Source organism: Propithecus coquereli, unplaced genomic scaffold, assembly GCF_000956105.1.
Source record: "Propithecus coquereli isolate 6110/MARCELLA unplaced genomic scaffold, Pcoq_1.0 Scaffold83, whole genome shotgun sequence".
Lineage (NCBI taxonomy): Eukaryota > Metazoa > Chordata > Mammalia > Primates > Indriidae > Propithecus > Propithecus coquereli.
This window is the reverse complement of record NW_012154507.1, coordinates 6,954,852-6,981,218: the sequence shown is the minus strand read 5'-3', so window position 1 is coordinate 6,981,218 and position 26,367 is coordinate 6,954,852. Positions and strand designations below refer to the sequence as shown.

The following is a 26,367-nucleotide window of genomic DNA, read 5'->3' as shown; positions in this document are numbered from 1 at the left end:
AGCTAGGCTGACGCCACAGCACTCTAGCCTGGGCAACACAGTGAGACTCTGTCTCAAAAAAAAAAAAAAAATTTCCCTATTTGTGCATGGAAAGCTGAGAAAGGGTGAGAAGGGTGAGCAAGGGAGAATACAAGGCAGTAGTTTACAAGGTGCTCATGCTGGTGGTATGGTATAATGGGGTGGCCACTTTGGAAAAGTTTGGCAGTTCCTCAAAAAATTAAACATAGAATTACCTGTATGACTGAGCAATTTCACTCCTAGGTGCATCTTTAAGAGAAATGAAAACATATGTCCACACAAAAACTTGTCCACAAATGTTTACAGCAGAATTATTTACAATAGCCCAAAGGTAGAAACAACCCAAATGTTCATCAACTGATGAATGGATAAACAAAATGTGGTACATCCATGCAATGGAATATTACTGGGCCACAGAAAGAATGAAGTATTGATTCATACAGTACATGGATGAATCTTGAAAATATTACACTAAGTGAAAGCCAGACACAAAGGGCTACATATTGTTTGGTTCCATTTATGTGAATTGTCTAGAATAGGCAAATCCATAGAGCCAGAAAGCAGAGTATCTATTGCTTAGGGCAGGGGGAGGGGAGAGGGGTTGTTAAGGTCTATGGGAAATAACCTGCTCTCTCGCTTCTATCAGTATGCTTAAGCAAAGAATAAAGAGGGAAAGGGGGAGGAGGGTACGCTTCACACAGCTGCAAGTGTCAACAAGATAAAATAACAGCTAGCCCAGAGGGCTGGAATGCCCTGGAGCACTGAAACGCCCAGGGGTGCCTCATGTACCCAGGTAACTGGGAGTAAAATGTACTCTGACTTAAAGCAAAATGTTAAATGTATTTTCGACTAAGATTAATAATGATTAATGCTAATCTAGGCTTCTGTAACCCTGCTCCCGCAGATAGATGACTTTACAGGATGTGGTTTTTGCCTTTAAAAGAACCCATCTCTCCTGGCTCGGGGCTGCTCTCTGTGCTGCTGCCTCTCAGCAGTGCGGAGGGTAGTCGCTGGCCAGCTAATAAAGACTCACAGTTTGGCTCAATTTGGCAATTCGGTCTCTTGGTGGTCACTTCTCGCACTCCGTACCATAACAGGGGTGAGTGCTAATGGGTATGGGATTTCTTTTTGGGGTGATAAAAATGCTCTGAAATTAAACAGTGGTGATAGATGCTCTGTGAATATACCAAAACTACTGAGTTGTACACTTTAAAAGGGTGAATTTTATAGTGTGTGAATTATGTCTCAATAAAGCTGTATATAAAATAAAAGAAAATACAAGGAGGATGGATACTTTCTTTTCAAGATATTTTCCAAATAATAGAAAGGCAGCAATTTGTCATTTGCTAGTTCTTCAGTCCTCAAAAGCTTTATTATCAGCCATTGACCATCACGGCTGTGAGACAGCTGAGAGACGGTCAGTCTTACTCTCCAATTCTTTTTTGCAGAACAATTTTCAGTGGTAAAATTAATCTATCTCCAATCGAGATTTCTTTTTCTGCTAGTGCAAATAACATCCAACTATTGGCTTTTGACATATTTGTACTAGCAGCTTTGTTTTAACATTTACCCAATATGACATAGTACATGTTCGTTTGTCTAGTCTATCTGCACATTTCTGAGGTCACTTTTCTAAAAGTCAGGACTGTTGAGGTATAATTTACGTTCAATCAAATTCACCTGGGAAGGTTCCAGTTCTGTGAGATTTGGTGAACATTTATAGTCACATAACCACAAATCGCACTTGAGATATATAGGTAATTTCCATTACCTTAAAATGTTCCCTCACACCCCTTAGTAGCCAACCTCCCCCGAACATCACCTGATCTGATTTCTGTCCTTAGGGCACTGTTCAGTTCCTATTCTGCAATCTCATGATTCATCCTGAGAGAAACCTCTCGACCAGGTGGGATCCTGGTTTGTGTCCCTGCAGTACCCAATGTGCTACCTGGCACCTAAAAGGGGCTCAGTAAATAGGTACTGAATATATAAATGGATCTCTTGATTTTTAGATTCTGCCAAATCATATCAACTATCTGATTTCCAGGAAGTGCCATTTGAAGAAGGGCCATTTACAGTGGGAAAAACCTTCTCCTAGAGTCTTAATTTATATAATCTTTTAAAAAATGGGCCATAGTGATTTCCAGCTTCAGAGATTTTGCTGAGCACTTCAAACATTTCCCTAGACTTAGGGCTTACAACTTTGTCTGCTCAGCTAGCAGGTGCCCCTCTAACCTCTCTCAGCCTGGACAAATAGACGCTGGGACCACCTGCAGCTGTTTTTCTTTCCTGCCTCTGCTCCCTATCTCTGATCCCTCCACCTGCACATAGCATGGCCCCAGAGTCTCATCCAGAGCTTCCCTGAACAAGTTCTGTGAGATTCCAGACCAAGTTCATGAACAACTCCAGGGGTGGAATCGACATCTGCTTGAACTTTTCTCATCATGCAGGTGTGGCCCTGTGTGAACCCACCTACAGCTGGCTCATAGGTCCGGCTTAGATCCCATTGGTCTGCTTCTGTGATACCTTGATGTGAATCAGAAAACGAACATTCTCAGAGTGATTACAAGAGGCAGCGAACAAAATGCCCCCTTGCCCTGCCAGTTCTATGAAATGGCCTCATCCTCAAAGAAAATTGCCCTTTCTTGAAAAGTGTGGGTACTTTCTTCTAGACTGTCCTACTATCCCAAGTACATGGGTGCCTATGAACTCTCTGGGGGCTTGCAGTCCCCTGCTCTGCCCTCCGCCCAGCGGGCAAAGACCAAACAGCACGGGCACTGCAAAAAATCCTCATTTTGACTCTGGGGATGTAGCACCTGGCTTCCAAGATGAAGCCTTGATGTTGGCATCAAATTGCATCCAAACAAAACCTCATCCCCTGCCTTCCTCTTTCGTCACCACACTTGTGCCCTGTGGCTTCCCAGGAGCAGCTCTGGTAGGAGACAATTGCTCAGTGTAAACCTGCACCAGGGGCCAAATGTTCCAAGGTGTGAACTCCTTGGTACGAAGGTGGGTTCTGTTATGTGCTGCTAAATAAACAAAACACCAAAAAGCTTTTAATTTTGGATACACGGTATAATTGTGTAGTTCATAACCCTGTGGACAGACAAACCATTACTCAACCAAGGGGCTCCAAAGAAATTCTTTCTACAGTAAGGATGACAGGATTGGGGATGGGTAAGCTTCAGAAAAAGAGAAAAAAAAAAAGGAGAAAGAAAAAAAGTGGAGTCTAAGTAGAGGAAGGCATGTATTCTTCATGAAGATCTTGTAAAGCTGTGGCTATCGAACTTTTGTTTCAGTGCTACCATGGTAAAAACAAGCAAACAAACAAAAACCCGTATTTTGTCACGCGCGCACACAAATGGATAATGGAAATCAATTTAAAATAAATTAGAAAAGAAAACGTTGCACAGCTAGCTGTACGAGGAGGACGCTTTTGTTTCTGTGCTACGTCTGTGTGCGCACGGAGCAGCGAAAGCAGCCGGGCGGGCTGACGCCCACCCTCGGGCCGCGTCTCCCTTCCGCGCGGTGGGTCGGCGCCCCCGGGCGCGCCAGCCGCGGAGCCCCGCAGGTCGCCCTCCTCCCGGCCCGCGCGGAGGAGGAGGAGGAGGAGGAGGAGGAGGAGGAGGAAGGCGGGCGCCAGCTGGGCGGGGAGGGCGCGGGCGGCGGCTCCCGCGGCGGCGACGGGTCGGACACAGAGCGGGATGGACGCGCAGGAGTGCGGGGCGGCCGCGGCGCCCGAGCCCCCCGCCCGCGGCTGCGTGGCCGCCTGGGGGCACATGGTCCGGCGGAACCTGCGGTGAGTGGCGCCCGGCCCAGGCCCAGCAGGGCCCCGCCGACTCCCGCGGCCGGGCTGGCGCGGGGATGGCCGTCACGGGACGCAGCCAGGCCGTGGCCCCCTTCTGTCCCGCTCGAGGCCAGGCACTTTGGCTGCCGGGGGCTTCGGCAGCCCCCAGAGCCCTTTGGTTGGCCTCATCCTCTGCCTCAACCTGGGCCAGACTCCTGGGTTTGATTTTTCAGGAACTTTGGTAGGGGCTTTGAACTAGAGATTCCAGAAAGATGGTTCAGGTTCCTATACCAATCCTCTTATCTAACCATTTTACTAATATAAATGACACTCGTAATAGTGACTGCTAGTAGTTACAATATGTTGTAATGTTGGATGGCATCTTCTTGGGTCAGTGGCTTATCTGTGTGGTGGAAAAGGAGCGGAAAGGCCCTGCCTAGCTCGCTGCCTGCGAGCTCTGCAGCGTGTGTGAGGAGCGCACCTCCGACATGCTAAAGGTGTGTAGTAAGTACACGGACACCGCACTCGGCATTACCTGTGCCATGTTCTTACGTTCTTTAAACCTGAAATGTCTGTATATTTGGGGTGTTTTTGGTTTTTGTTTCTGATTTTTACCTTCTTCCTCCTATGAATCCTTTGTTTAAACAGTAATTTTAAGTTACCTGAATCCATCAGAAACATATTGCCAGTCTTGTTTGCAATGAAGCCAGGAGAGCCTAAACCCAGGATAGTTGGGTATTTTGTTATGTTTTGTTGATGTGGGAAGGTATTGACATTTTTGTTTACCATTTTGCTTTCTATTCCTTTTGTTTAATTTGTGCTGATTACAGAATATTCAAGAATCACATCCAGACACAGAAGATCTCACTTTGGAATGCCCAGAGAGGGGAGGACAAACAGGGATCTTTTCTCTTCTATTCCTTTCTATTCTCCCAGTAGTGCAGAAGCCACAACCTCCCTGTTGTGTGTAGCATCTGCATGCCAGGCAGAATATCCTGATGGCACTTGTCGGACTTCACCTTCACAGGACTTCCCTCCCAGTTGGTTCTGGGGACGTGGGCATCTACCACCTCTCTCTTTCGTGTTCTCTATAGATTTGATGGCTGATTATTTAACATTTATTTGGCAGTAAAGGGCATTTATTAGACAGAGAATCAAAGCTGCAGCTCACACTCTTAGAGAACAACCCACTTTGTTGATAATGGAGTGGGAGATGGGGAGTTGGGGACCATCTATTACTTGCCTTACTAATTAGTAAAAAAAAAAAAAAAAAAGTCTGAATAGATGCTTCCCAGAAGAGCAAAACACTAGTGAGCAGAAGATTATTGATCTAAGGTAAGATGTGCTGAGGCTGAGGCATAGACCCATTTCCAGCGTCTTGAGTCCTTTTTGTTTCCTGGGGCCAGGTTAGTTTCAATGAGCAAACCCTCATGGAGAGCTTGTTGTATGCCTGGCACTGTTCATGACACTGGATCCATTTTGATGTGTTGTGAGACTCAAGGAGAACATTTAATCATATATTTTCAGTGACGATTTTTTAATGCCTTGGAAATCTATTTATTTATGTTATAAAACCTTCATTAGATAGAGTTAGTGCTCAAGGTGGGTGGGCCCAGGAGAATAAGTCTCCACTTGCAACTGGTGTTCTTTAAATTAAAGAAATAGAAAACATGCTCAGGAAAGAAATTGGGGGAAACTAAAGGTCTATTTTCCTCCTTATTTCCCCCTGTTTCACCCCAAGTTGTCACAATCCTAGATAGTGCTTAGAAAACCTCCACGAGTAGGCTGATAAATGTATTCATTCTTTCCACAGTTTTGGTTATTTACTATGCTATTAATAGGTCTTGGGCACACAGCGGTAATGTGGAGCTCACATTAATTCATTTTCAATTTAAGTCAAAGAAGAGAGTGAAGCCCTTCCTCTTTCCCCCAAAGCTACTGATAAGTGTTGCTTCCTTGTCCCTTACAAAAGAAATACACTCCCCCCTAGCCCCCAGTTTTCAACCTGTGGCTCAACAAGTATTTCCTGAGCTCAGCCCTGTGCTAGATAGAGTAGAATGTAAAAGAAGCAGTATATGCCATGATGTCCTTGTTGCCTGGGACCTGGCATAGAGTGGGGAAGACAGGGCTAATAATGGGAAAACTATCAGAGAAATTCAGGGTCAAACCAATTATGATTATACAATCATAATTGTATAATTTGTGGGAGGGGTGAAAAGAGAGGAAAGGTCACCGTGGGAATATCTCTCCAGAAAGGCTTTGACAAAAAAGAGACGCTTGAATGGGTGTGAAGGAAGGGAAGGATTTGGTTGGGAGGGTGTCACCTGGTGCTTGGTGATCAACACATGTTGGCTGAATGAATTGGCACATAGGCTGGATGTGCAACATGTCTTAATATTTGGAATAATTATCTTGCTAAATGTAATTAGATTTGGGCTTCTGAAAATCGATTTGTATATATCTCTGAGCATGAATGATTCACCTTGTCGCAGCTCAGACTCCACCAAGTTTCACCAGTAAGAATCATCCAGTTAGGCTCTGTGGTCCCTGTGGGACGCTATGCAGTTACAGCTGCAGCTGATCAAAGGGCAAGCAAAGGAACACCAAAGCACCAAGGTGGCCATTTGATGTGGCTGGCTGTTAGCGAGGATTGGGTCGAAATTGCATCCTCCGCTCAAATAAGGTCTATTAGCGACTGGTGACTTTTGATCCCCTACTGATCTGGGGGAAGTCAAATTGACAGCCCCCTAGTTAAAAGAAGTGGCTTTGCATTATTGATGCTCTGAAGGATTTGGTCACTCTGTTCTCTTCCCGCAGCGCTTCCCACAGAAGTGCCTCGAGCTATTTGAGAGAAGGGTTCTGCATGAATTATTCCTTAAAAACAGAAACATATTTCCCTGTATTGCCTCTGCTTCCCAAGCAGACCTTCAAAAGATAGCTTAGCGGGAGACTACCCTGCCTACCTTCAAAAGACGGCTTAGCGGGAGGCTGACAGGCAGGGTAGCAGTGGTCGCGGGGAGTCCGGAGAAAGGACGCAGGAGCCAGCTGGCAGGAGGCACCGCAGTTCAGACTTGTGTTCAGCTCTGTCCGTTCTGGCTTGATCTGTGGCTCAAAGTGGCTTCTCTGGGTTTTGATTTCTTTCTCATCTCTAATATCAGAACAACAATGTTCTCTCCTTCCTGCTGCCTTCCTGGGGTTTATTTTAAAGTATTATGAAACAATCATTTTCATTTCTTTCTTGCTGATTTTATGAGTAGGCAATTGCCCATGTAGGTTGTATTGGAAGAGTTATCCATCACCCTTAGCTCACATATCTTTTTCCACTTCTTGCAGAACTGCTGGAAATTCATCAGAGATTCATTATCTTCTCCCTTCATGTCACTTCCAAATATACGTATGTGCTCTGATTTTTAAGTTATTAACACTTGAGGGAGAATTCATTTTTTTAGGGATCTTTCATTGGTGACTTTGTTATCAAAGAGCTCCTGAGCACGCTCAGCAGGAAGGGAGAAAGAGGGCAAGGGAGGGACCCCGACAGGGCAAGGGGGTAGAAAGGAATCTTAAAACAAGACTCTCTGAGAGCAGCATTTTGCCAGAGGCCAGCCTTGTTCCTGGGGTTCATTTTTGCTTTCATGGAAGGCAGGGAGAACTCACCAGGACTGTGACAACTCATTGGAGATCTCTGTAGGGTCCTGGGTTCGGACAGACCTGGGTACATGTGGCTGTGCCGTTCATTGGCTTGTGACCTTGGAGAGGTTACTTAACTTCCAGTCTCCCCCATTTGCAAAGCAAAGGTAATAATTATCTTCCAAAATGCCCCCAGTCTAGCAGAGAAATCAGGGCAGGAGAAAATAATTCGTCAAAAGTACCTTCTAGCCCTCCATCCTCATGGTTTGAGTACATTGAGCAGTCTGAACATGGACCACTCACACTAGGGAAAGGAATTTAGTTAACAGATGATGTGGACAAAAACTGGAAGCAGGAGATGATGACGTTGACCCATATTCCTTGTCTCTCAAAGGTAGGAGACCTTCATGAGAGATATAGCTCGAGACAGAGGTGGCATTAGTGAACTCTCATGGACAAATCATCGCTTGCCTGCTGATGGCTCCTGCTTTGGGTGGTTTGTGTCACAGGGAACAGTAGGATAAGCAAGCCGTGCGCACCCCCATCCCACTCCCTGGCCAGACTCAGCCCTGCCCCGCACAGGTCTCTCTCCTGCAGGGATCTCACCTCGGTAGTAAGGGGTCTTCTCCTCAGCTCGTTTCTTCCTGAGACCCAGCCAAAGAGAGGGAACCTAATGATTATTTGCTCACTGCCTTAGACTAATAATAATAGCTAACATTATGTGCTGAATTTTGATGTAATTAAAAACTGTGGCAACTGTTTTAAAAGTGTCTGAATCCTGTTTACTGATGACTTTGGGGTCCAGCCTTGGCCTTCGCTGGGGCTACGCTAAGGGAACGAGCCCAACTGTAGTATATCCATTGTCCCTTCCCCTCCTGTCCCTGTCGGGCTCTGGCTTTTTCAGTGACTGGTTGGGGTCCTGCCTTGCTGCTTTCCTTGCCTGGTTCCCCATCAGTGGCCAGTCCTGACCAGCCCTCTAGATAATTGCATGTAGTCGTGTAAAGGATATTGCTTAAATGCCTGGTCACCTGGAATTCTCAGCATTAGTCACTGAAATTTGATTGGGACCTCAAGGGAAAAAAACAACCAAGATAAAACTTGGACTGATTTTGAAAACCTTATTTGTTTCCCAATATCTTGCAGATCTCTTCCACACTCCTGTTCAACACTCGGAAGAAAAATTGCTGCTCTGTATGACAGTTTTACCAGTAAATCATTAAAAGAACACATTTTCCCTCCTCTGATGGAGATGCTAATTTATTTTAATTTTTGTAAGTATATACATTCCATGAACTTGCCTATGTAATTTTTCCCAAATAAAAAACTCACTGCCCTTAAAGTTGTGACATAATGAAAAAGACTTGTCAGTTATACAATCGTGGCTAGACTTAAATAATGGTCTGAAACCTATTTAATATTGACTTTGAAGTCGAGCATGACTCCTTGCAAACTATTGGGAATGGAGAGAGACACATGGCCTCGTGGGTGGGGTTTCAATTCCGGAGCTGTCTTCAAATTAGCTATTAATATGGACACCTAATGGCTTATTGTAGTCTCTTCCTCTTCTTACCTGAATCCCTTAAAGGAAAAGTAAGAGAGAGAGAGAGAGAGAGAGAGAGAGAGAGAGAGAGAAATATGCTGATGTAAGGAATCTACTTTCCTGTGTTTTTCTACTGAGGGCTGTTAGTGCGACACAATCCTTCTATTAATAGTTCTTACCTGCTTGCCTCCTGGTGTAAGTCGATCCTAGACATTTCTTGGCTTATGACTAATGATTAGGTTTCATTTAAGTATCAGAATACTCATTAGTTTCTTCTAGGCCCTCTTACCTTTTTATGGAAACTGTCTTCTTTGCTTTTAGCTTGAGACAAAGATAAGGACTGAATAAACTCTATTCCTCTGTCATGGGCTACGACACTGGTGCTATTTTAAAAATCTAACTTTAGATTTTGTTTTTGTTTTTGCAATCCTTCTGCAGGCTAGTCCTAGTTGATAAAACAAAATGCTTTGCTAGGAGTTCAGTGTAGTAGCTTGCAACATAGAAACCTGTTTACCTACAAAGGCTTATTCCTTTTTTTTTATTGTGATTGAAAGACATGGAATTTGATTCTGGGAGTTGATAATGATTTCTACTTTTCAGTCAAAGCCCCATTCCTTGTGGATTTAAAGAACCCAGAGTCAAAGATTCCTCACACAGTAAACTTCTACATCAGAGCTGAACCTGGGGTGATGCTGGGAGTCTGGTGAGTGCATTGACTGGACGCTGGGTGGCCTAATGGGCCAGGTTTTGTTTTCGAAGGGCACAGAGGAGCAGAGCTGTGCTATCTGCCTGTGGAGAGGCTGGTGCTCCTGGAGGCACCTGGAAGTTCTTCCAGATGCTATCCCCTTATATTGAAATTTGGCCTGCTTGATTTTGTTTTCCAGGAATTTTACTTTGGAGCATGCAGCCTTTTAGATGCTGCCCTTTGCTTCTGGCCCCACCCACCTGTCCTGCCTTCTTCCACAGGACCCTTTGCCATCCTGTCCTCTCCTCCAGACTCCCTGGCCCTCCTGGGACATGCGCTGTTCGCAATGGTTCCTTCTATTTCTTGGCTTCCTCCTGTCCCTTTTTTTGCCTGGCTAACTGCCTATTCACTCACCTTGGGGTCTCACTTTAACTAGTCATTTTCAGGGAAGACTTTCCTCACCAACCCCCTATTTTAGGTATGTGTTCTCATGGCCACTTGTGCATATCCATTTTGAAATTTATTCCCACTGTAATTAAATAAATTTTTGTGTGATTATTTGGTTAATGCTTGTCTTCCTTACAAGACTATAGCTCCCAGAGGTGACAGACTTTGTTGGTGAGTTTTCATGGCTTAGCATGATGCTTAGCACATAGAGGGCACTCAAAAATATTTGTCGAATGAAGTCATGAGCATTCTAGTTGTCTTTTTTTCTATGCTAATCTCCATATTTTCTTCTGTCTGGTTCTATACTACTACTTGTTTTCAACTGCCAGGTTTCCAGTGCCCCATTTTATATTTCATCTCCTGAAGTTTAACCTTTGATCATAAAATGTTTAGGAACCATTGTGGGTACACATAATTTCTTCCTTTTCTGCGAGGTATAGGTCAGCTAAGAGTGTTGGAATTTAGAAATCTTTTTATTTTTTGCTTTTGCCCTGTCGCTCCTCAGTTCAGTGAGTCAGTTGTCCTCATCCAGACCAGCCCATCCAGAGGGCAGTGGTGCCTGTATTCTTGGGACAGAGGCCCTGAGGATGATGGCAGACTTTCTGCCCCTAAATGATGGAGAGCACTGCAGGTTTATCACCTCTTGGCTAGTTCTCCAAGTTCCATTGTAACATGCCATACAGTAGTATCTGCGTTTTCAGAGTCATTCGTTGGTTTAACAAGATGGAGGAACTGGAGCTCACATAGGTATTTAAAATCACCAGGTCATTTGGTTTCTTTTCTTTCTCCTTCCTTCCTTCCATCCTTTCTTAAAACAACAAACATTTATTATCTATCACATAGTTTCTATGGGTAAGGAATTCAGGAGAGCGTAGCTGAGTTGCTCTGGGTCAGGGTCTCTCATGAGGTTGTAGTCAAGGTATCAACCAGGGCTGCAGTCATCTGAAGGCTTGACTGGGGCTGGAGAATTCGCTCCTCAGGCGGCTCACACGCATGGCTGGTGAGTTGGTGCTGGCTGTCGGCAGGAGGCCTCAGTTCCTCACCACGTGGATGTCTCCATAGGGCTGCTCGAGTGTCCTCATGCATGGTGGTGAGCTGCCATGAATATGGAAGTGGCATGCCTCTCACTTGGTTTCTTTAGTAAAATAGCTTAGTTTTATGTTCAAGTTCTTTTCTCCTACATAAATTCATTTTCCTTTAAATTCTTCCATACTTGTCTCTTCAGCCAAACCAATGGAAGATGGCAAATGTCTATTATCTTTTACATGGTTCCATCTATTTTTTTGTTGTTCTTGTTTGTTTTGGTCATTTCAATGGACTGCACCTAAGAACTATAGTCTTGGAAAATCAATAGGCACAGAAGTCAGAAGAACTAAAACAGTAAATGGTTAAAAGGGGTTGTCTCTGTGCATGGGGAGATGCTGTAGGGTGGTAGTGGTTCTCATCATGTTTTGTGCTATTAGATTTTTATTTGTACCATATGCATATATTACTCAGATAAAAAAAGTTTATATATACACATGCAAAACATAAAGAGGGTTTCTGACTTTGGCAAGGATGAATTCCTCTCCCTGCACATGCTTGTTTAAACCCTCCCTTGCTCTTCAGGCACGTGGTCCCCAGCTGCCGGGGGGAAGATGCCAAGGGGAAGGACCGTGGCTGGTATGAGGCAGCCCTTCGCGATGGGAATCCAATTATTGTTTATCTTCACGGCAGTGCACAGCACAGGTCAGTGGCTCTGCTTGGATCTTTTTTTTTTTTTTTTTTAGAGATTGAGAGTATTTCATCTCCATGGGGGAGTGAAGAGGGCAGGGCTCAGTTTTCAACTCTGCAGGCTTGCCTTCGCATACTTCTCTTCCTGTGTTGAAATCTGAGGGTATTCTGGCAATAGGCTTTTCTTAAAAAGATTATTCTCTGTGTAGAATAATGTGGATCCTTAACTGAGAAGGGGAAAGGAATAACTCTTCCAAAGTTTGGATATTGATTTCAAAGAAGGCCATGGTTCCTCACTCCCTGGGAGTGTCTGAAACGATGGATTGATCCCACGGATGACAGGAAGGGGAACAGGCATGCATTACGGGGAACAGAAAGAGCAATTTCCACATCAGTGGCTTTTTCTGAAAACTTCAGTGGAGAGCCCTTTATTTAGAATTAGTTCTGTTAACCGAAAGTATGACTCCCTAAGAGAGATCATCTGGAATTCTGACCACAGGTACTGGGGACCATCTAACTAATTCTAGTCTAGAATGTTCGTACCTCAGCCCACTCTGTGTAGTCCCAACCTGGCTTTGTAACAAAGAACGTCTCTCAGAAGTCTGGCTGTCCTTTGATGGCTATCAGCCTTTCCCAGCCTCTGTAATTATGTCGTGTGATGATTATCAGCGATGACTGCGCCTCTTCGGCTCAGGGGAGGGGCGATGTGCCTCAGAATTCCACAGATCTCCCCCCTCTCTGGAGGGACGCTTGCCAATGTCTCTTCCCCGCCCACCCCCCTCTCCTGTCAGGTGATGGCTTTCTCAAGACTCCCCTTTTCTCAAGGGACTGTCTTGATGTGTCCATTTTGGAATCACATTTAATGCGATTTCCTGTGATATTCAACATTTTTCAACATTGTTTAACATTGGTTCTCACTGTGTAAATTTGGGCGTGGTGTTACAATATACTTAGTTCGAGGATCAAGGATTGTGTGGACCACACAGCATATTTGCCCCTCTGTATAAATCTGCAATTGCCCTCAGTTAGTCCAGATTTCCTGGCTCTGGGGTTAGCCACAGCTTCTTATCCTCTGGCCAAAAGCGTCAGCTTGCTGTCAGCAGTACTGAGCTGAAAATACTGAGTACTGAGCAGTATTCCTCAAATGGGAGATTATAGGGAACCTTGGTGGTGCATCAGAAACAGTGGTTCTAGGCCAGATGCCGTGGCTCACACCTGCAATCCTACCACTCTGGGAGGCTGAGGCGAGAGGATTGCTTGAGCTCAGGAGTTCAAGACCAGCCTAAGCAAGAGTGAGACCCCGTTTCTATTAAAAATAGAAAAATTACGCAGGCATTGTAGTGTGCGCCTGTAATCCCAGCTACTTAGGAGGCTGAAGCAGGAGGATCACTTGAGCCCAGGAATTTGAGGTTGCAGTGAGCTATGATGACACCACTGCACTCTACCCAGGGCGACAGAGCAAGACTTTGTCTCAAAAACAAAAACAAAAAACCACAGTGATTCTAGACTTGAAATCCATGGAAGCCCTAGAGGGTCCATGAACTATTTCCCTAAAACCGTACATAAAATTTGCAGCGAGAGTACTTTTTTCTGGGAAATGGGTCCATAGCTTTAACTAGGTGTTCAAAAGTCTCCAAGGTTGGCCAGGCGCGGTGGCTCACGCCTATAATCCTAGCACTCTGGGAGGCCGAGGCGGGCGGATTGTTTGAGCTCAGGGGTTCAAAACCAGCCTGAGCAAGAGCGAGATCCCGTCTCTACTAAAAATAGAAAGAAATTAATTGGACAACTAAAAATATATAGAAAAAATTAGCCGGGCATGGTGGCGCATGCCTATAGTCCCAGCTACTCGGGAGGCTGAGGCAGAAGGATTGCTTGAGCCCAGGAGTGTGAGGTTGCTGTGAGCTAGGCTGATGCCACGGCACTCACTCACTCTAGCCCAGGCAAAAGAGTGAGACTCTGTCTCAAAAAAAAAAAAAAAAAAAGTCTCCAAGATCAACTAAAGTTTAAGAAACTTGGCTCTAAGACAAAATTCAAATGGCTTTTAAGAATTTTCTGCCTTTTGAATTATCTTTGACTCTCTTTTATTAATGTGGTTAATAGAGAGTAGACAGTATGATCATTTGGGGAAAAAAAGTGTTTTCTGCACCTACAGGGTCATGAAGTTTCTCTCCTTGACTTCGCCTTGCACTTCGTGGCAGAGTGACAGGTTGCAGGCAAATCTTAGTTCAGTGCAACTTGACCACATTATCCTTTGTTTTGAAAAACCACTTTCTGCAACTTATTTTCCTTTAGCTTCCAGAAGTATTCTCAGAAACAAGTTTCGCCGTGTAGAAGTGCAAGGAGTTGGATTATTAGCAGTTCATCAAATGCTTACGTTGAGAAGCACTAGAAAGATTGGGCATCCAATGCTTATTTAGGGGAATGCCACGGCAATGGGGAGCCACCGATCATTCACCCTGACATCCCGGGCTGGCTCTGACATTGAAAAACATCCCCTTTCTCCTAGTTATTTATGTCTCTCACCCAAACAAGAAAAGCGTGAGATCAGATGCCAGCAGCATGAGAGTGATTTTTATTGAATTTGTCATCGTAATTCTTAATTCTTGTTTATTTGTTTGTTTTTCAAATCTCCTCTACAGGGCGGCTTCTCACAGACTTAGGCTGGCAAAGGTATGTCTGAAGAGGCCTCAGCACCAATTTTATAAGTCCCCATTAATTCTGTGCGACAGTCACAAGATTTTCCTCAGACTCTCAGTGTGGTTATCTCCTGAGAGGTCCCCGGCACACTGGTCATGTGGATTGTGGTGTTGGGGGCTCAAAGTCCCACAAGTGGACTTGTCTTTCTGTGTTGACCATGGGAAACCAAAACGGATGTGAACTTCCCAAAATATCTTCATGAACTCATTTCCTCCATTGCCAGATGGAGGTGAAAACTCTTTTATTTGCTTTTTCTGAGGGCCGGGGGATGGACTGAGAGTACATTAAGTGTGAAATGATCACTTCTTTTAAAAGAAGCATCCTTTTTAGTGGGATAGGAAAAAAGATGCAGAATGTCTGTTTCTGAAAGTTATTCAACCCCTGGCTCCAGCCCCATATAAGGCTTCATAGAGTAGCACGGTGGCCACGCTTGGCTCCCCTCACTACCTTCTGCATGACTCCAGTTCGTAGGGACAGCCCCTGCATTTCTAGGTGTGAGGAAGGTGGCAGGCTTTCCACTTAGCCATACCTGCCTCAGGACAGGTGAGGCAAGCTGCCTGTTTCCCCGTTTCCACACTCCGGTTAGGTAATCTTGGTTGCAGGTGACTGGCTGCTTTTCCAGTTGTTGATCCTAGGACTTGGTCTCTCCTCCCACATGCTGGCTCCCACCTCATAGTTCTTTCCTGATACAACAATGTTAGCAGGGGCTAGAATCCCATCAGGCCCAATGTCCCCAGGACCGTCTTCATCCTCCCTCCCCTGTGTGGGCAGGAAGCTCCTAACCTGTCCTCCTCCCCTCTTCACTGCTTCCGCAGAGCCAACTCTTGCGGGGTAGTGGTGGGCTTGACGCAGTGTTGCCTGGGGAGGACCATGTCGATTCATTTTTAGGTTTGCTTTCCGCTCTGCATCCTGATCTTTGCACTTCCCACGTGGAATGTGGTGAAGCTGATGTTCTTCCCCTCCCACTCAGAGCTGAATCGCATGCCCTCATTTTCCTGGAAAGGAGCAGGGCTGTAGGTGTGGAAAACACCCAGACAATCCGGATGGGTGGGAAGGACAGCGACAGCAGCTGGTAGGACAGGACACCCCCCCAGGCAGATCGTGGGCATGACGTGCGCCATCATCATTGCCCAACAGAACCACTGCCTGAGAGCTTCCTTTCCTCCAGGAGAGGTGATTTCTTTAAAAAAATACATCTTTATTATTAAGTTCTCATTCATTCACACATTCATCACTGCAAGCAGCTAGTATAGCCATTTTCATTTATTTGCATTCCTACCTAGTCTTTATCTCCATCTTTACATAAAGTGTTTGTTACTATAATTGTATCTATAATTGTATGTTGTCCTCTTTTACTTAATACTGTTTTATAAACATTCTTCCATGTTTTTACAGTGATCTTAGTTAAAACAATTTGACAGCTCTAAACTTCTCCATTGTATTTATAAACAATTGCTTATTTAACTATTCCACTGCTGTTGGATGTAAGATTTTTTTTCTTCCTGAATTAACTTTAAATATAATTTTTACAGAAAGCTGTAGGCATCTAGGTTTTTCTTCTTTTGTGTTTTTTTTCCCTAGAGATTAATTCTTAGGAGTAGGATTTGCTGTTGTTGTTGAGCTGTACTGTCAAGTGGTCCGTCAGTATGTGCCACAACAACACACGAATATTCCCATTTCCCTGGATGCTCAGCTGTTATGTCTTGGCTAACTCTTCCGGAGGGAATGCAGTTTTAATGGATATTTAAAAGTTCTATTTACTTCCTCATTATTAGTCTCAATTTGTATCTATAAGTTCCTAATCAGGTTTAGCCACCCACGTCTATACTGTAGGAGAGCAGGCACAGTATTTGGATAGAGGCAGACCTAGGTGTGAATCTTGGTTCTGCCTCTAGCCAACTGGGTGATCTTGAACAAGTTGTTTAGACTCTTCAAGGCTCAGTTTCTTTATCTGTAAAATGGGGATAATATCTATTTTATAGTATTGTTGTGAGGATTAAATAAAGTTTTAAAAGTGCCTGTATAGTAAAACTTTGTTCCATTTTCTCTCTCTTCTTTTTTGTCTATCATTGTGTTTCATTTCATGTGAAATTACGATTTCATATTCTTTCCTCCTTTACCTACTAGGGGCTTGGGAGTGGCTTCATATATTAAAGTTATCTCTTAATTTTTGATTGAAATTAACTCTGTCTATTGATATTTAATGTAAATAGCTCCCCATTATTTGATTGCCTCTATTACAACTGTGTAGAGTTCTTATTCTCAAGGGAATTATTAAAAAAAGACATTTACTATGTAATCAGATATTTAGTAAGTCATCTCATGTGATCTTCCAACAACCCTAATAACTATTATTTTCACTTTTCAGAATAATATTTACATATGTAAATGTTAAATAACTTAGGCTGTCTGCCCTGCTCTGCCCTACTGCTTTCCATCTTTCCCACCAAGCCTGAGCTTCTCCAGTTTGAAGTCAAACACTATACTTCAAAAATACATCTTTTCCCCACCTGTGAAACCATCACAACTAGGGATGGACGTGTGGAGGAGGAGCCTTTTCTGTTTACATCTTCTAATTAAAGTGGTAACAGCCCCTTTGTTATCTAGGTGCTGAGTGATGGTGGCTTTCACGTCTTGTGTGTTGACTACAGAGGTATGTGTTAAGAACAGTACACAAAGATTTTTTCAATAAGTAGGAGGCTTTTGATGACCCCTCATTTGGAGGCAGTGGTACTGTGTTTGCCTTTTCTTGCTGCCAGGATTTGGGGACTCTACAGGTAAGCCCACAGAGGAGGGACTGACTGTGGATGCTATTTGTATCTACGAGTGGACCAAGGCAAGAAGTGGCACCACCCCTGTGTGTCTCTGGGGCCACTCTCTGGGTACAGGGTAAGTGAGATCTGATTACGGGTCCTTAGGGGGGTCTTTGGCGCTTTAGTGTCATAGCAAAGGCAGCAGTAAGTAGTGGGAGGAGCACTGAGCCAGGAGACGGGTACTCTTCTCTGGTCTCTCTCGTACTCCAGAAGTGGCTAGAGATCTTGCCATCTCAGTATGCCTGTCCATAAAACAAGAGAGGGTCCTTTCAGCTCTATGGCTGTCTATGACATTGAAGTTTATTCTGGGACTCTCTGAGAGTTTTAAAGAAAAGGATTCTTAAATTAGGGTCTGTGGAACCCCTGGAAATCCTGTGCAAAATTTTATGTCTATATGCATTTTCTAACCAGAGAGCCTACAGCTTTTATCAGATGCTTATACAGGATGTTGCATTTTGTACTATTCAGTTGGCTGTTAAGTCATTGCTTCGTACTAATTTTCATTGCTTTACAGAGTTGCAACAAATGCTGCAAGAGTATTAGAAGAGAGAGGTAATATAAAATGCTTAAATGATATTTCTTGGCTTGAGGTAGAAAAATAAAAATAATTAAGATTATTTTATACACTTTGAGCACACAGATACCTAAAGCATCCCAACTTTAAATGGCTTCTGACAGTGTAACAAATTTTCTTTTTCCTCTCCATTTAATATATTAATAAAATAACACCTGCTTTTTTAGGTTATGAAATTAAAAATAAATACTAAGGAAAGAGTTAAAATTACCTCTGAAAGATCCCTCCTTGTGAAGTGATATTAATTTAAATTACAGGAGAGGAAAATAATACATTATGAAATATTAGGAAGGACTCGCTTTCTGCAGCCCTTCTTATATAAGATTTATGTGGGGATTTCTCAAAGTGATCTGCTAACTGCCTGTATCAGAATCTACTGGGCGTGCTTGTTAAAAACACAGCTTTCCTGGATCCTAGCTGGTTGGATGAATTAGAATCTATGTGAACACGGACAAGTCATTTTTTTTAAGATCAAAAATTAGAATTTACTCCATATATAAAGATGCTGGATAAATAAAAATATTCATTATCCTAATGCTATACAGTTTAACAATTCCAAAGCCAGTTATCTGCTTTTTTGGTTTTGTTTTGTTTTTTGCTCTATTTTTGTATGTCTAGTTATTTTTTATTAAATACTAGACATTACTTATGGAAAATTATAGAGATGATATGAGGCTTGGGGTGATGTTATCTTCTTCCAGATATAATTTACTTTTTTCCTGAAAGGTAGTTATTATGGTAGGAACGTATCACCTTAATCCAGTCAGAGACTGAGCTGATTTGAAGCTGAGTTTCAGTCTTCACGAGGGTTGGTCTGTTTCTAGTTCTCTATGCTTATAAAGTGTAGTCCTTTAAGATGACAACCAAAAGCCTGAGAAATGTACTGGAGTCCGTTTCCTTGTCAGCTCCTGAATTCTAATTTTTGTCCTTTTGATTCTGTGAAAATACTGAAGGCTTTGTCTAGTTTCTAATCCACTCAGCCACTACTGTTGCTTTCAGAGCTTCAATTGCTTTGAGGGGAAATGCGGCTCAAACTCTCTGGGTTTCTCTCTTTTGGTATTAGCTCTGCAAATTCTCACTGATTAGTAGCCCTGTATTATCTTCAAACATATACAAATGCATACCCTACCCTCACATACATTTTCCAATTGTTCTCAGAGGGAGTATTCACCCGAACAACCTAGTCAACCTTTGGCACATTTTTCACAATGGACTGCAGAACACTCTTCCTATAATACCTTGCTTTCTTAAATTATCCAAGCCATGAAGACCTGGTTGTGTTCTTAGAAGAAGACAGTGGTTTTTCACTATCATGTGCATAGAAATCTCTGGGGGCTGGGGGGAACTTGTTAAAAATGCACGCTCTCAGTCCATAACCCTAAGATTCTGACTAATAAGTATGGTTGGGGGGGTGGTCCATGAATTTACACTTTTTTTTTTTGAGACAAGGTCTCACTCTGTTTTCGTGGCTGGAGTGCAGTGGCATCATCATAGCTCACTGCGACCTCCAACGCCTGGGCTCAAATGATTCTACTGCCTCAGCCTCCTGAGTAGCTGGGACTTCAGGCATGTGCCACCATGCCCGGCTAATTTTTAAATTTTTTGTAGAGACAAGGTCTCACTATGTTTTTGCTCAGGCTGGTCTTGAACTCCTGGCCTCAAGGGATCCTCGCAGCTTGGCCTCCCAGAGTGCTAGGATTACAGGTGTCAGCCACCCTACCCAGCCAGGAATTTATATTAATAAGCTTCATAAATAATTTTGATATAGGTAGTTCATATACAAGACCTTGAGGACCCCTTATCTAAGGAAAGTGGTATTTGAATAAGGGAGATATTGATTTTTTTAAATTTTATTATTTTCAAGGATTCCCAGTTGATGCTATTGTCTTGGAAGCTCCATTTACCAACATGTGGACTGCAAGTATCAATTATCCCTTGTTAAAGGTGAGCCTCTGTTTCATCTTCACAAGGTATCAAAGTGTAAGCTATTTCCACACATGTATGTTTATTAAATATCTTACTTTTCATAACTAGTTTTATGTGTTTCTAAATTGTTGTAACCTGAGATAGTTTGTTAACCAGTTCATAAAAGGGGATGCAAGGCTTTTGGATTTGGTAGTTCTTTTATTTTCTTCTAACAGTTTGAGTGGCTTATTAAGAGTGAAATCTCTTTTTCTCATTAACTGTGCCTCTTATCTTTTGTAATTTTTTAATAGATGGACTTGCCTTAGGTTTTTTATTACTATTATTCTCTTTTAAAGTGAAAACGAACCTTTCATACATGATTTTTAGCCCTATGAATGTCATTCTTATATCTTTCATGACTATCATAAGAAAGTTTCTAGAGAATTCAAGGAAGCTGCCAAATGCTTTTAGACAGTATCGCAGATAAAGAAGACAATCTTGCCAAGAAAATAAAGTGTAAAGAATTGAGCCACAAGATGTAGTCTTAAAAATCTGTTGTGTAGATTATGCTAATTTTATAATTTTATTCCATGCCTGATGTTCAATTGCTGATAGTTGTACGTCCCTATAAATGTTAGCAAATGAGAGAATGAGAGGGGGCGGGGGGTATCTTAGAGGGGATAGATGACCCCAACTTTAAAATTATTTCATGCTATAAAGCATCTTAGGGGTACATTAACTATCAACTTTGGGAATATTTTGTACAATAAACCATCACAGAACTTTCTGAAATTCGCTTAACTATTTTCAGGTAGCTTTGCTTACTTACCTTTCCTCTTTGTAGATCGATTTTCAGGAATAAAATCTGAAATTCAGTCATACTAAGATAAAAATAACAGACAATAGTTTAAAGTGTATACTAGGGATATTTGCATAATAGATTCATTCCATGTTTAGCAAATATTTATGTTTATTGTATTTATGTTTATTGAGTGTCTATTATGTGCCGGGAACTTTTCTAGGTTCTGAGGATAACACGGGGAATAAGAAAGTTGTGGGTCCTCCTCCTATGAAGTTTATATACTTGGCTGTGAAACAGATAGAAGATAAATACATAATAAAAAAAAATCCAATAGTGAGAAGTGCTATGACAGCAATAAAATAATGTGAGAGGGAATGACTGGCTGGCTATGGAAAACTTCTCTGAAGAAACATCACTGAGCTGAGACCTGCATGAGAAAAAGACAGCCGCATGGGAACATCTGGAGGTCTCAGGCCTCAGGCAAAGCAAAGGCCTGGGCCTTGAGGTGGGATCAGGCCTGGCATGTTCCAGGACCCGAAGGCAGCAGGGCCTACAGGTGGCCAGGAAGGGGCTTAGGGACAGGAGATAAGGCTGGAGACAGATTCTGCCACTGGATTCAACAGCCAAAATGACATGTTTGGGTTCAATCCAAGTGCCTTTGGAGAATGCTAAGCAAGAGTGACATGATCTGATTTGCATGTTAAAACGGTCACTCTGGTTTCCTGTGGGAACTGGATTACAGAAGGGTGAGGGTGGAAGAAGGGAGCCATTTGGGATTGTTGGCATATATAAGCAATAGAAGGCTGGCTATGGCTGGGTGATCATGGAGATGAGAGAAATGGATGGGTTTGGGATATAGTTTGGAGGCAGGGTCCAAGTTTGTGAGAAAGGTGCTATGTTGCTCAGAGTTTCTCTCCTGTACTCCTTATTGTCAGTTGAAATGGATGTTTTTAGGGCAAATAAACTAATTTATGTGTGTTGACTTAAAACACTGTAAAAGCAAATTTAGTTAGCATTCTATTTATTGGAATTTTGCTATTAAGGAAGAAATCCAGCATGTTTAGAATGAGTGTTGGTGTATTTCGAGTCCTGTGGTCATTGTTAAAACCTAATGTGCCTTTTAAAGCATTGTAATATTAAATTATATTCAACAGTTTATAATGTTCAAATCCTCTAAAATCAATTATCTATGTGTTGTAGTCTAAAATTCTAACCAGAATATTCTATCCCCCAACTAAACTAATTAGTTATGTTCACAGTAGAAGCAATTTTTAGATTTTGCATACCACCGCTGCTTTATGAGTATGGACAAGTAAGAGTTAATGGTGCCATTTGTATTTTAAAACAAGATAGGAAGTAAAACCAAAATGTTAACAGTGATTATCTATGATGTCAGAATTATGTGTGACTTGTTTCTTATTTTTTCCCCCCAATTCCCCTAACACTCATTACTTTTTAAGATCATAAAAGTTTTTTTTAAGTTTATTATATTTAGAAAATCACTATTCTCTAGGTTACTATGGGTCACGGTGGGAAACTATAACAAATGAAATAGCTATGGGGCAAGTATTAATGTTTTTTTTTTCTTTGTTAAAAATAGATTTACCAGAAACTTCCGGGATTTTTACGCATACTTATGGATGCCCTGAGAAAAGACAAAATAGTCTTCCCTAATGATGAAAAGTAAGCTAGTGATGATAAGACGTGCATTATTACTGTATCTACAGGATTCTAGGGGTAAATTTGATGTGACTTACTGGATGGTGAGATGAGAAGTCTGAATATCATTCTTATTCTTCTTAGAATATCATTCTATGGTTCTTAGATGGGCACTAGGATTTGGGGTAAGGTATCCATCAATTTTTAGTATTTACTATTTTCTTCATGCCTTATTCGATGACTTCACCAATTCAGGACTCCCTGAGCTCACACACAACGTTGTATATTTATGGCCTATCAAGATCTTTTAAAGGTCTTCTAGGGTCGAGTCTAACATTGCTTGGGGGATCTGACTTCTAGGCCAATTTCCCATGTAACAAAACCCATCTACCATCCAGCCCACTAACCTGCCAGCAAATACAGTAACTAGAATTTGGCTAGTCTCTCATGGTTGGAGAATTTAAGAATGCCTCCACATAGGCAGTTGTTGAAATATTTTTTTCTATTTCAACACACTTGGGGAAATCAAACCTTCTCAGGAGTAACAGGAAGTCACCGTGGCAGGGATGGATGGATATCAGAATTTGGGGGACAGGGAAGTACGCTGGAGAAAGTCACTGGAGAGGGAGACAAGTCATTCTTCATGCCATAGCCCTTTTGAATTACCAAACTAGGAGGTTGAACAGGAAGCTAATCAAACCTGCTAATTGCATGTCTATCCTCTACATTTATGGGGGAAAGTAAATAAGGTGTCTTTGATTCTGTGGTAGTTTCATTATCTTGGGCTTTTTAAATCATTTTATGTTTTATAGTCTTAATTAAAATAGTCCAGATATTACAAAATAAGGCAGAATAAAGAAGAATATAAAATTCTTCTAACACTGTACAAATTCAGTGTTTCAGTGTTTTTCTTCTTCAGTATTTTCATAAATCATATAGAAGTAAATTAAATTAATTAAACACTCAATTAAATTGTATGAATAATCTCAGCACTTTGGGAGTCTGAGGCAGGAGGATCCCTGGAGGCCAGGAGTTCAAGACCAGCCTGGGCAACATGATTAGACCCCCATCTCTACAGAAAATTTTAAAAATTAGCTGGGTGTGGTGGTGCGTACCAATAGTCCCAGCTACTCAGGAGGCTGAGTCAGGAGGATCATTTGAGCCTGGTAGTTTGAGGCTGCAATGAGGTTGCACCACCACACTCTAGCCTGGGTGACAGAGTAAGACCCTGTCTCTTAAAAAAAAAATTATATGAATAAATAGAAGAGAGGGAAACTTTTTCTGGAGAAAAAAAAGTAACTATATGAAGTTTTTAAATATATGATGTTATTCCTTGGAAAGAACTTTCGCTTAGAAAAGGAGAAATCGCAATGCATAATTCTTGAATTGACTGCTTTTCTTCTACTTATCTCTAGCGTTAAATTCCTGTCTTCTCCCCTTCTCATCCTACATGGAGAAGATGACAGTACAGTGCCTTTGGAGTGTGGAAAAAAGGTAAACTAAGAGCTCAGTGCTGACTGAAACATACTATACTTATTTCACCATTTTTTTCATTCAGCCAAACTTTGATTAGAGCCTAAAGGAAGGTCTCTGACATCATAGGAGATTCACTACACCCCTAAAAAGTCTGCTGTTGTTTTATACAATGAGCATCATGTTCTTGGCTGCTAAGCTCAAAGCAGTGTTTGCGGCAGAGCCTGGTTCCCCTCTGGGGTGTGTGGCTCTGCAAGTGTAGAGAAGGTCCCAGGCTGCTGTGGGAACCTCCACGTTGTTTCTGCTGTAGTGGCTCTAAAACTGGGGGTGTAGTTCTTTTTCTTTTAAATAAACCTCCACCAGAGTGGGTCCGTGGCAATTCCTTGTCCCCTTGCCATGAGGCACGGGCAGGGAAGGGTGGTGTTTTTTCAGTATTCTGTATGAGCTGTGCTGCATTCAGTTCCTTAGCTGCACAGGCAGCCAGTCGGGGAGGTGGAGAGTCCCCATGCCTCTGACTTAATGGGACAAACTCCCCAAGTTAGCTGCTTCAGTACCTTTTTAGGACAACTGGACTAGAGCAGCCATGGCTTTGAGTTGTCAGCCTTTGAGTGTCTGTCTTTCTGTCCCTTGCAGCTCTATGGAATTGCATACAACGCATACAGAAACAAAGAGAGGGTCAAGATGGTTATCTTTCCTCCTGGCTTCAAACACAACCTCCTTTGTAAAAACCCCACACTATTAATAACTGTGAGGTAAGAGTTGCTTTGCTAAATGTGAGTATCTTCCCCTTAAAGGCATTTAGGGCTGCTCTGGCTAAATTAAACCATGCGGCGGGGACAGTGCATGAGCTGATTTGGGTCCTTTTTCTGCAGAGATTTCCTGAGCAAGCAATGGGCATGAGGTTCGAGAGCACTGGAAATCCTCAATGGAGACTTGGTCCAAACACCACTTGTGATGTGCACCTTTTAATGTAAAATTGTACCGGGCTGGTTGGATAAGCTGAAGCCATTGACATTTCTACAAGTCACTTGCCAATTTAATAAGAGAAAGCATGGATGCTAGGTGGTATGGAATGTTCTCACTTAGCTTATCATAATCTACTTTGTGAAACATGCTAAAACCTCAATGTGGAGAATCAGAATTTGATAAAATTTGGATCCCACCTAAAATTGTGTAGTTATCAAACATCTTGGGGATTTTTATGAATAAGGTGATTGCTATGGTCTGAATGTCTCTGTCCACCCCCAAAATTCATATGTTGAAACCCAGTCGCCAATGTGATGGTGTTAGGAGGCGGCGCTGAGCTCTGAGGAATGGGATTAGTGCCCTTATGAAATGATCCCAGAGGAGCTCTTTACCCCTCCCACCACACCAAGACACAATGACGAGGTGCCATCTACAAACCAGAAAGTGACCCTCACAAGACACTGAATCTGCCAGCACCTTGATCTTGGACTTCCCAGCCTCCAGAACTGTGAGAAATAAATTTCTGTTGTTTATAAGCTACCCAGTTCATGGTACTTTGTTTTAGTAGCCCAGACAGACTAAAACATTGGTCTTTAGTTTGGACTTAGGCAGCAGTGCAAGAAAGTTGCTCCAATGTAGTTAAATAATTCGTATTTTAGTTTAGTTCATTTAAATGGCATTAAAAAGTTCCAAGCAGTTTTCTAGCTTTCTGATTAGTTTTGGGGTAAGTCCTAGCAGTAGCAGCAGCACCAGCAGTTCTGCTTTCAATTAAGTTTTGGCACTTATGTAGCCCTTGGAAATTGACACTTTATTTTTAGCCCTAATACAATCATACATTTTCCCTCCCCATTCCCAGAGATACTTGACTAGATTATTGGCTAACAAAACAAAATCAATGAATGCAGTAAAAATGTTCCAGTTCAATAAAAAGCTATGTTTTCTAGAGACATTTTATAATTCAGTTCTCATTGACTTTGTTCACCCCATTGCTAGATTCTTTGGATAAAGAAATCTTTATATCTGAAGGCTCCATGTTCCAGATGTCCCGGGCATATTCCTTAATTGTTCGGTCACTGGAGAATTTCCCCGAGGCAGCTATGTTTTTGAGTACCATCGTGTTCCAGGCCTTTGGATTCTGTAAACAACATATGAATACATAGCCCAGGGCCTGAGTGCCCAGCAAGCTTTGTGAAAAACATCAGGCCAAGCACATCCAGGCACATTTCATGATGAAAATTATAGGAATAAATTGTAGTGAATTATAAATACACTTGTTACTTTGTTGAGAAGTAGGTAGGACAGACTATACTTTTCTCATATTTAAAGTATATTTCTCTTAGGAATGAAAAAATAAGTATTTTTCACTTTAAGAGAAACCATGGATGCAAATTCCCTAATTGGTAATTCCTGCTATGGTTAACTATGTTTTGCTATGTAAGCCATATTTCCCATTCTTTATTATGAATGAAGATATCTCCCTTAAACTACAATAGTATGGGAATAAATATTAGAGACTAATATTCATTGTCTGCTAGATGCCATGTCAAGAGACTTGGTCTGTGGCTCACAGTTTTAAAAACACTGCTCTAGAGTGATGGCTGGAATGTAGGCAAACAATCCAATTTGAGGCTTTACTGATCTACTTAGCTTTTTTGGTTCTT

At 42.3% G+C, this 26,367-nt stretch overlaps 2 protein-coding genes across 3 annotated transcripts in view; one reads left to right on the top strand and one right to left on the bottom strand.

The window, feature by feature from the left end:
• Positions 1 to 3,714: 3,714 nt before the first annotated feature.
• On the top strand, positions 3,715 to 25,322 carry ABHD12B (abhydrolase domain containing 12B). Of its 2 annotated transcripts, XM_012663801.1 has the most exons (13): positions 3,715 to 3,817; positions 8,576 to 8,703; positions 9,573 to 9,675; positions 11,713 to 11,832; positions 14,457 to 14,487; positions 17,122 to 17,167; positions 17,274 to 17,403; positions 17,842 to 17,879; positions 19,766 to 19,845; positions 22,209 to 22,291; positions 23,683 to 23,761; positions 24,374 to 24,492; positions 24,613 to 25,322. In XM_012663801.1, the coding sequence occupies exons 1-13, from the start codon at positions 3,723 to 3,725 to the stop codon at positions 24,638 to 24,640; spliced, it is 1,080 nt and encodes a 359-aa protein (XP_012519255.1). In that variant the 5' UTR covers positions 3,715 to 3,722; the 3' UTR covers positions 24,641 to 25,322. The 2 variants fall into 2 exon arrangements, with proteins under 2 accessions (XP_012519255.1, XP_012519256.1); XM_012663802.1 differs by lacking the exons at positions 8,576 to 8,703; positions 9,573 to 9,675 and having other exon boundaries at positions 3,723 to 3,817; positions 24,613 to 24,955.
• Positions 25,323 to 25,483: 161 nt separating this feature from the next.
• The window catches only part of PYGL (phosphorylase, glycogen, liver), a 43,394-nt gene continuing 42,510 nt past the window's right edge, over positions 25,484 to 26,367 (bottom strand). Inside the window, exon 20 of the mRNA XM_012663799.1 lies at positions 25,484 to 25,841. Coding sequence (XP_012519253.1) covers positions 25,665 to 25,841 — 177 coding nt within the window. The 3' untranslated portion in view covers positions 25,484 to 25,664. The remainder of the gene's footprint in view (positions 25,842 to 26,367) is intronic.

Coding starts and splice junctions, on each gene's coding strand:
- ABHD12B (XM_012663801.1), top strand. CDS start 3,723: ATGGACGCGCAGGAGTGCGGGGCGGCCGCGGCGCCCGAGCCCCCCGCC. Junction 9,676..11,712: donor GGGGTGATGCTGGGAGTCTG/GTGAGTGCATTG, acceptor CTTGCTCTTCAG/GCACGTGGTCCCCAGCTGCC. Junction 17,168..17,273: donor CTTGTGTGTTGACTACAGAG/GTATGTGTTAAG, acceptor TCTTGCTGCCAG/GATTTGGGGACTCTACAGGT.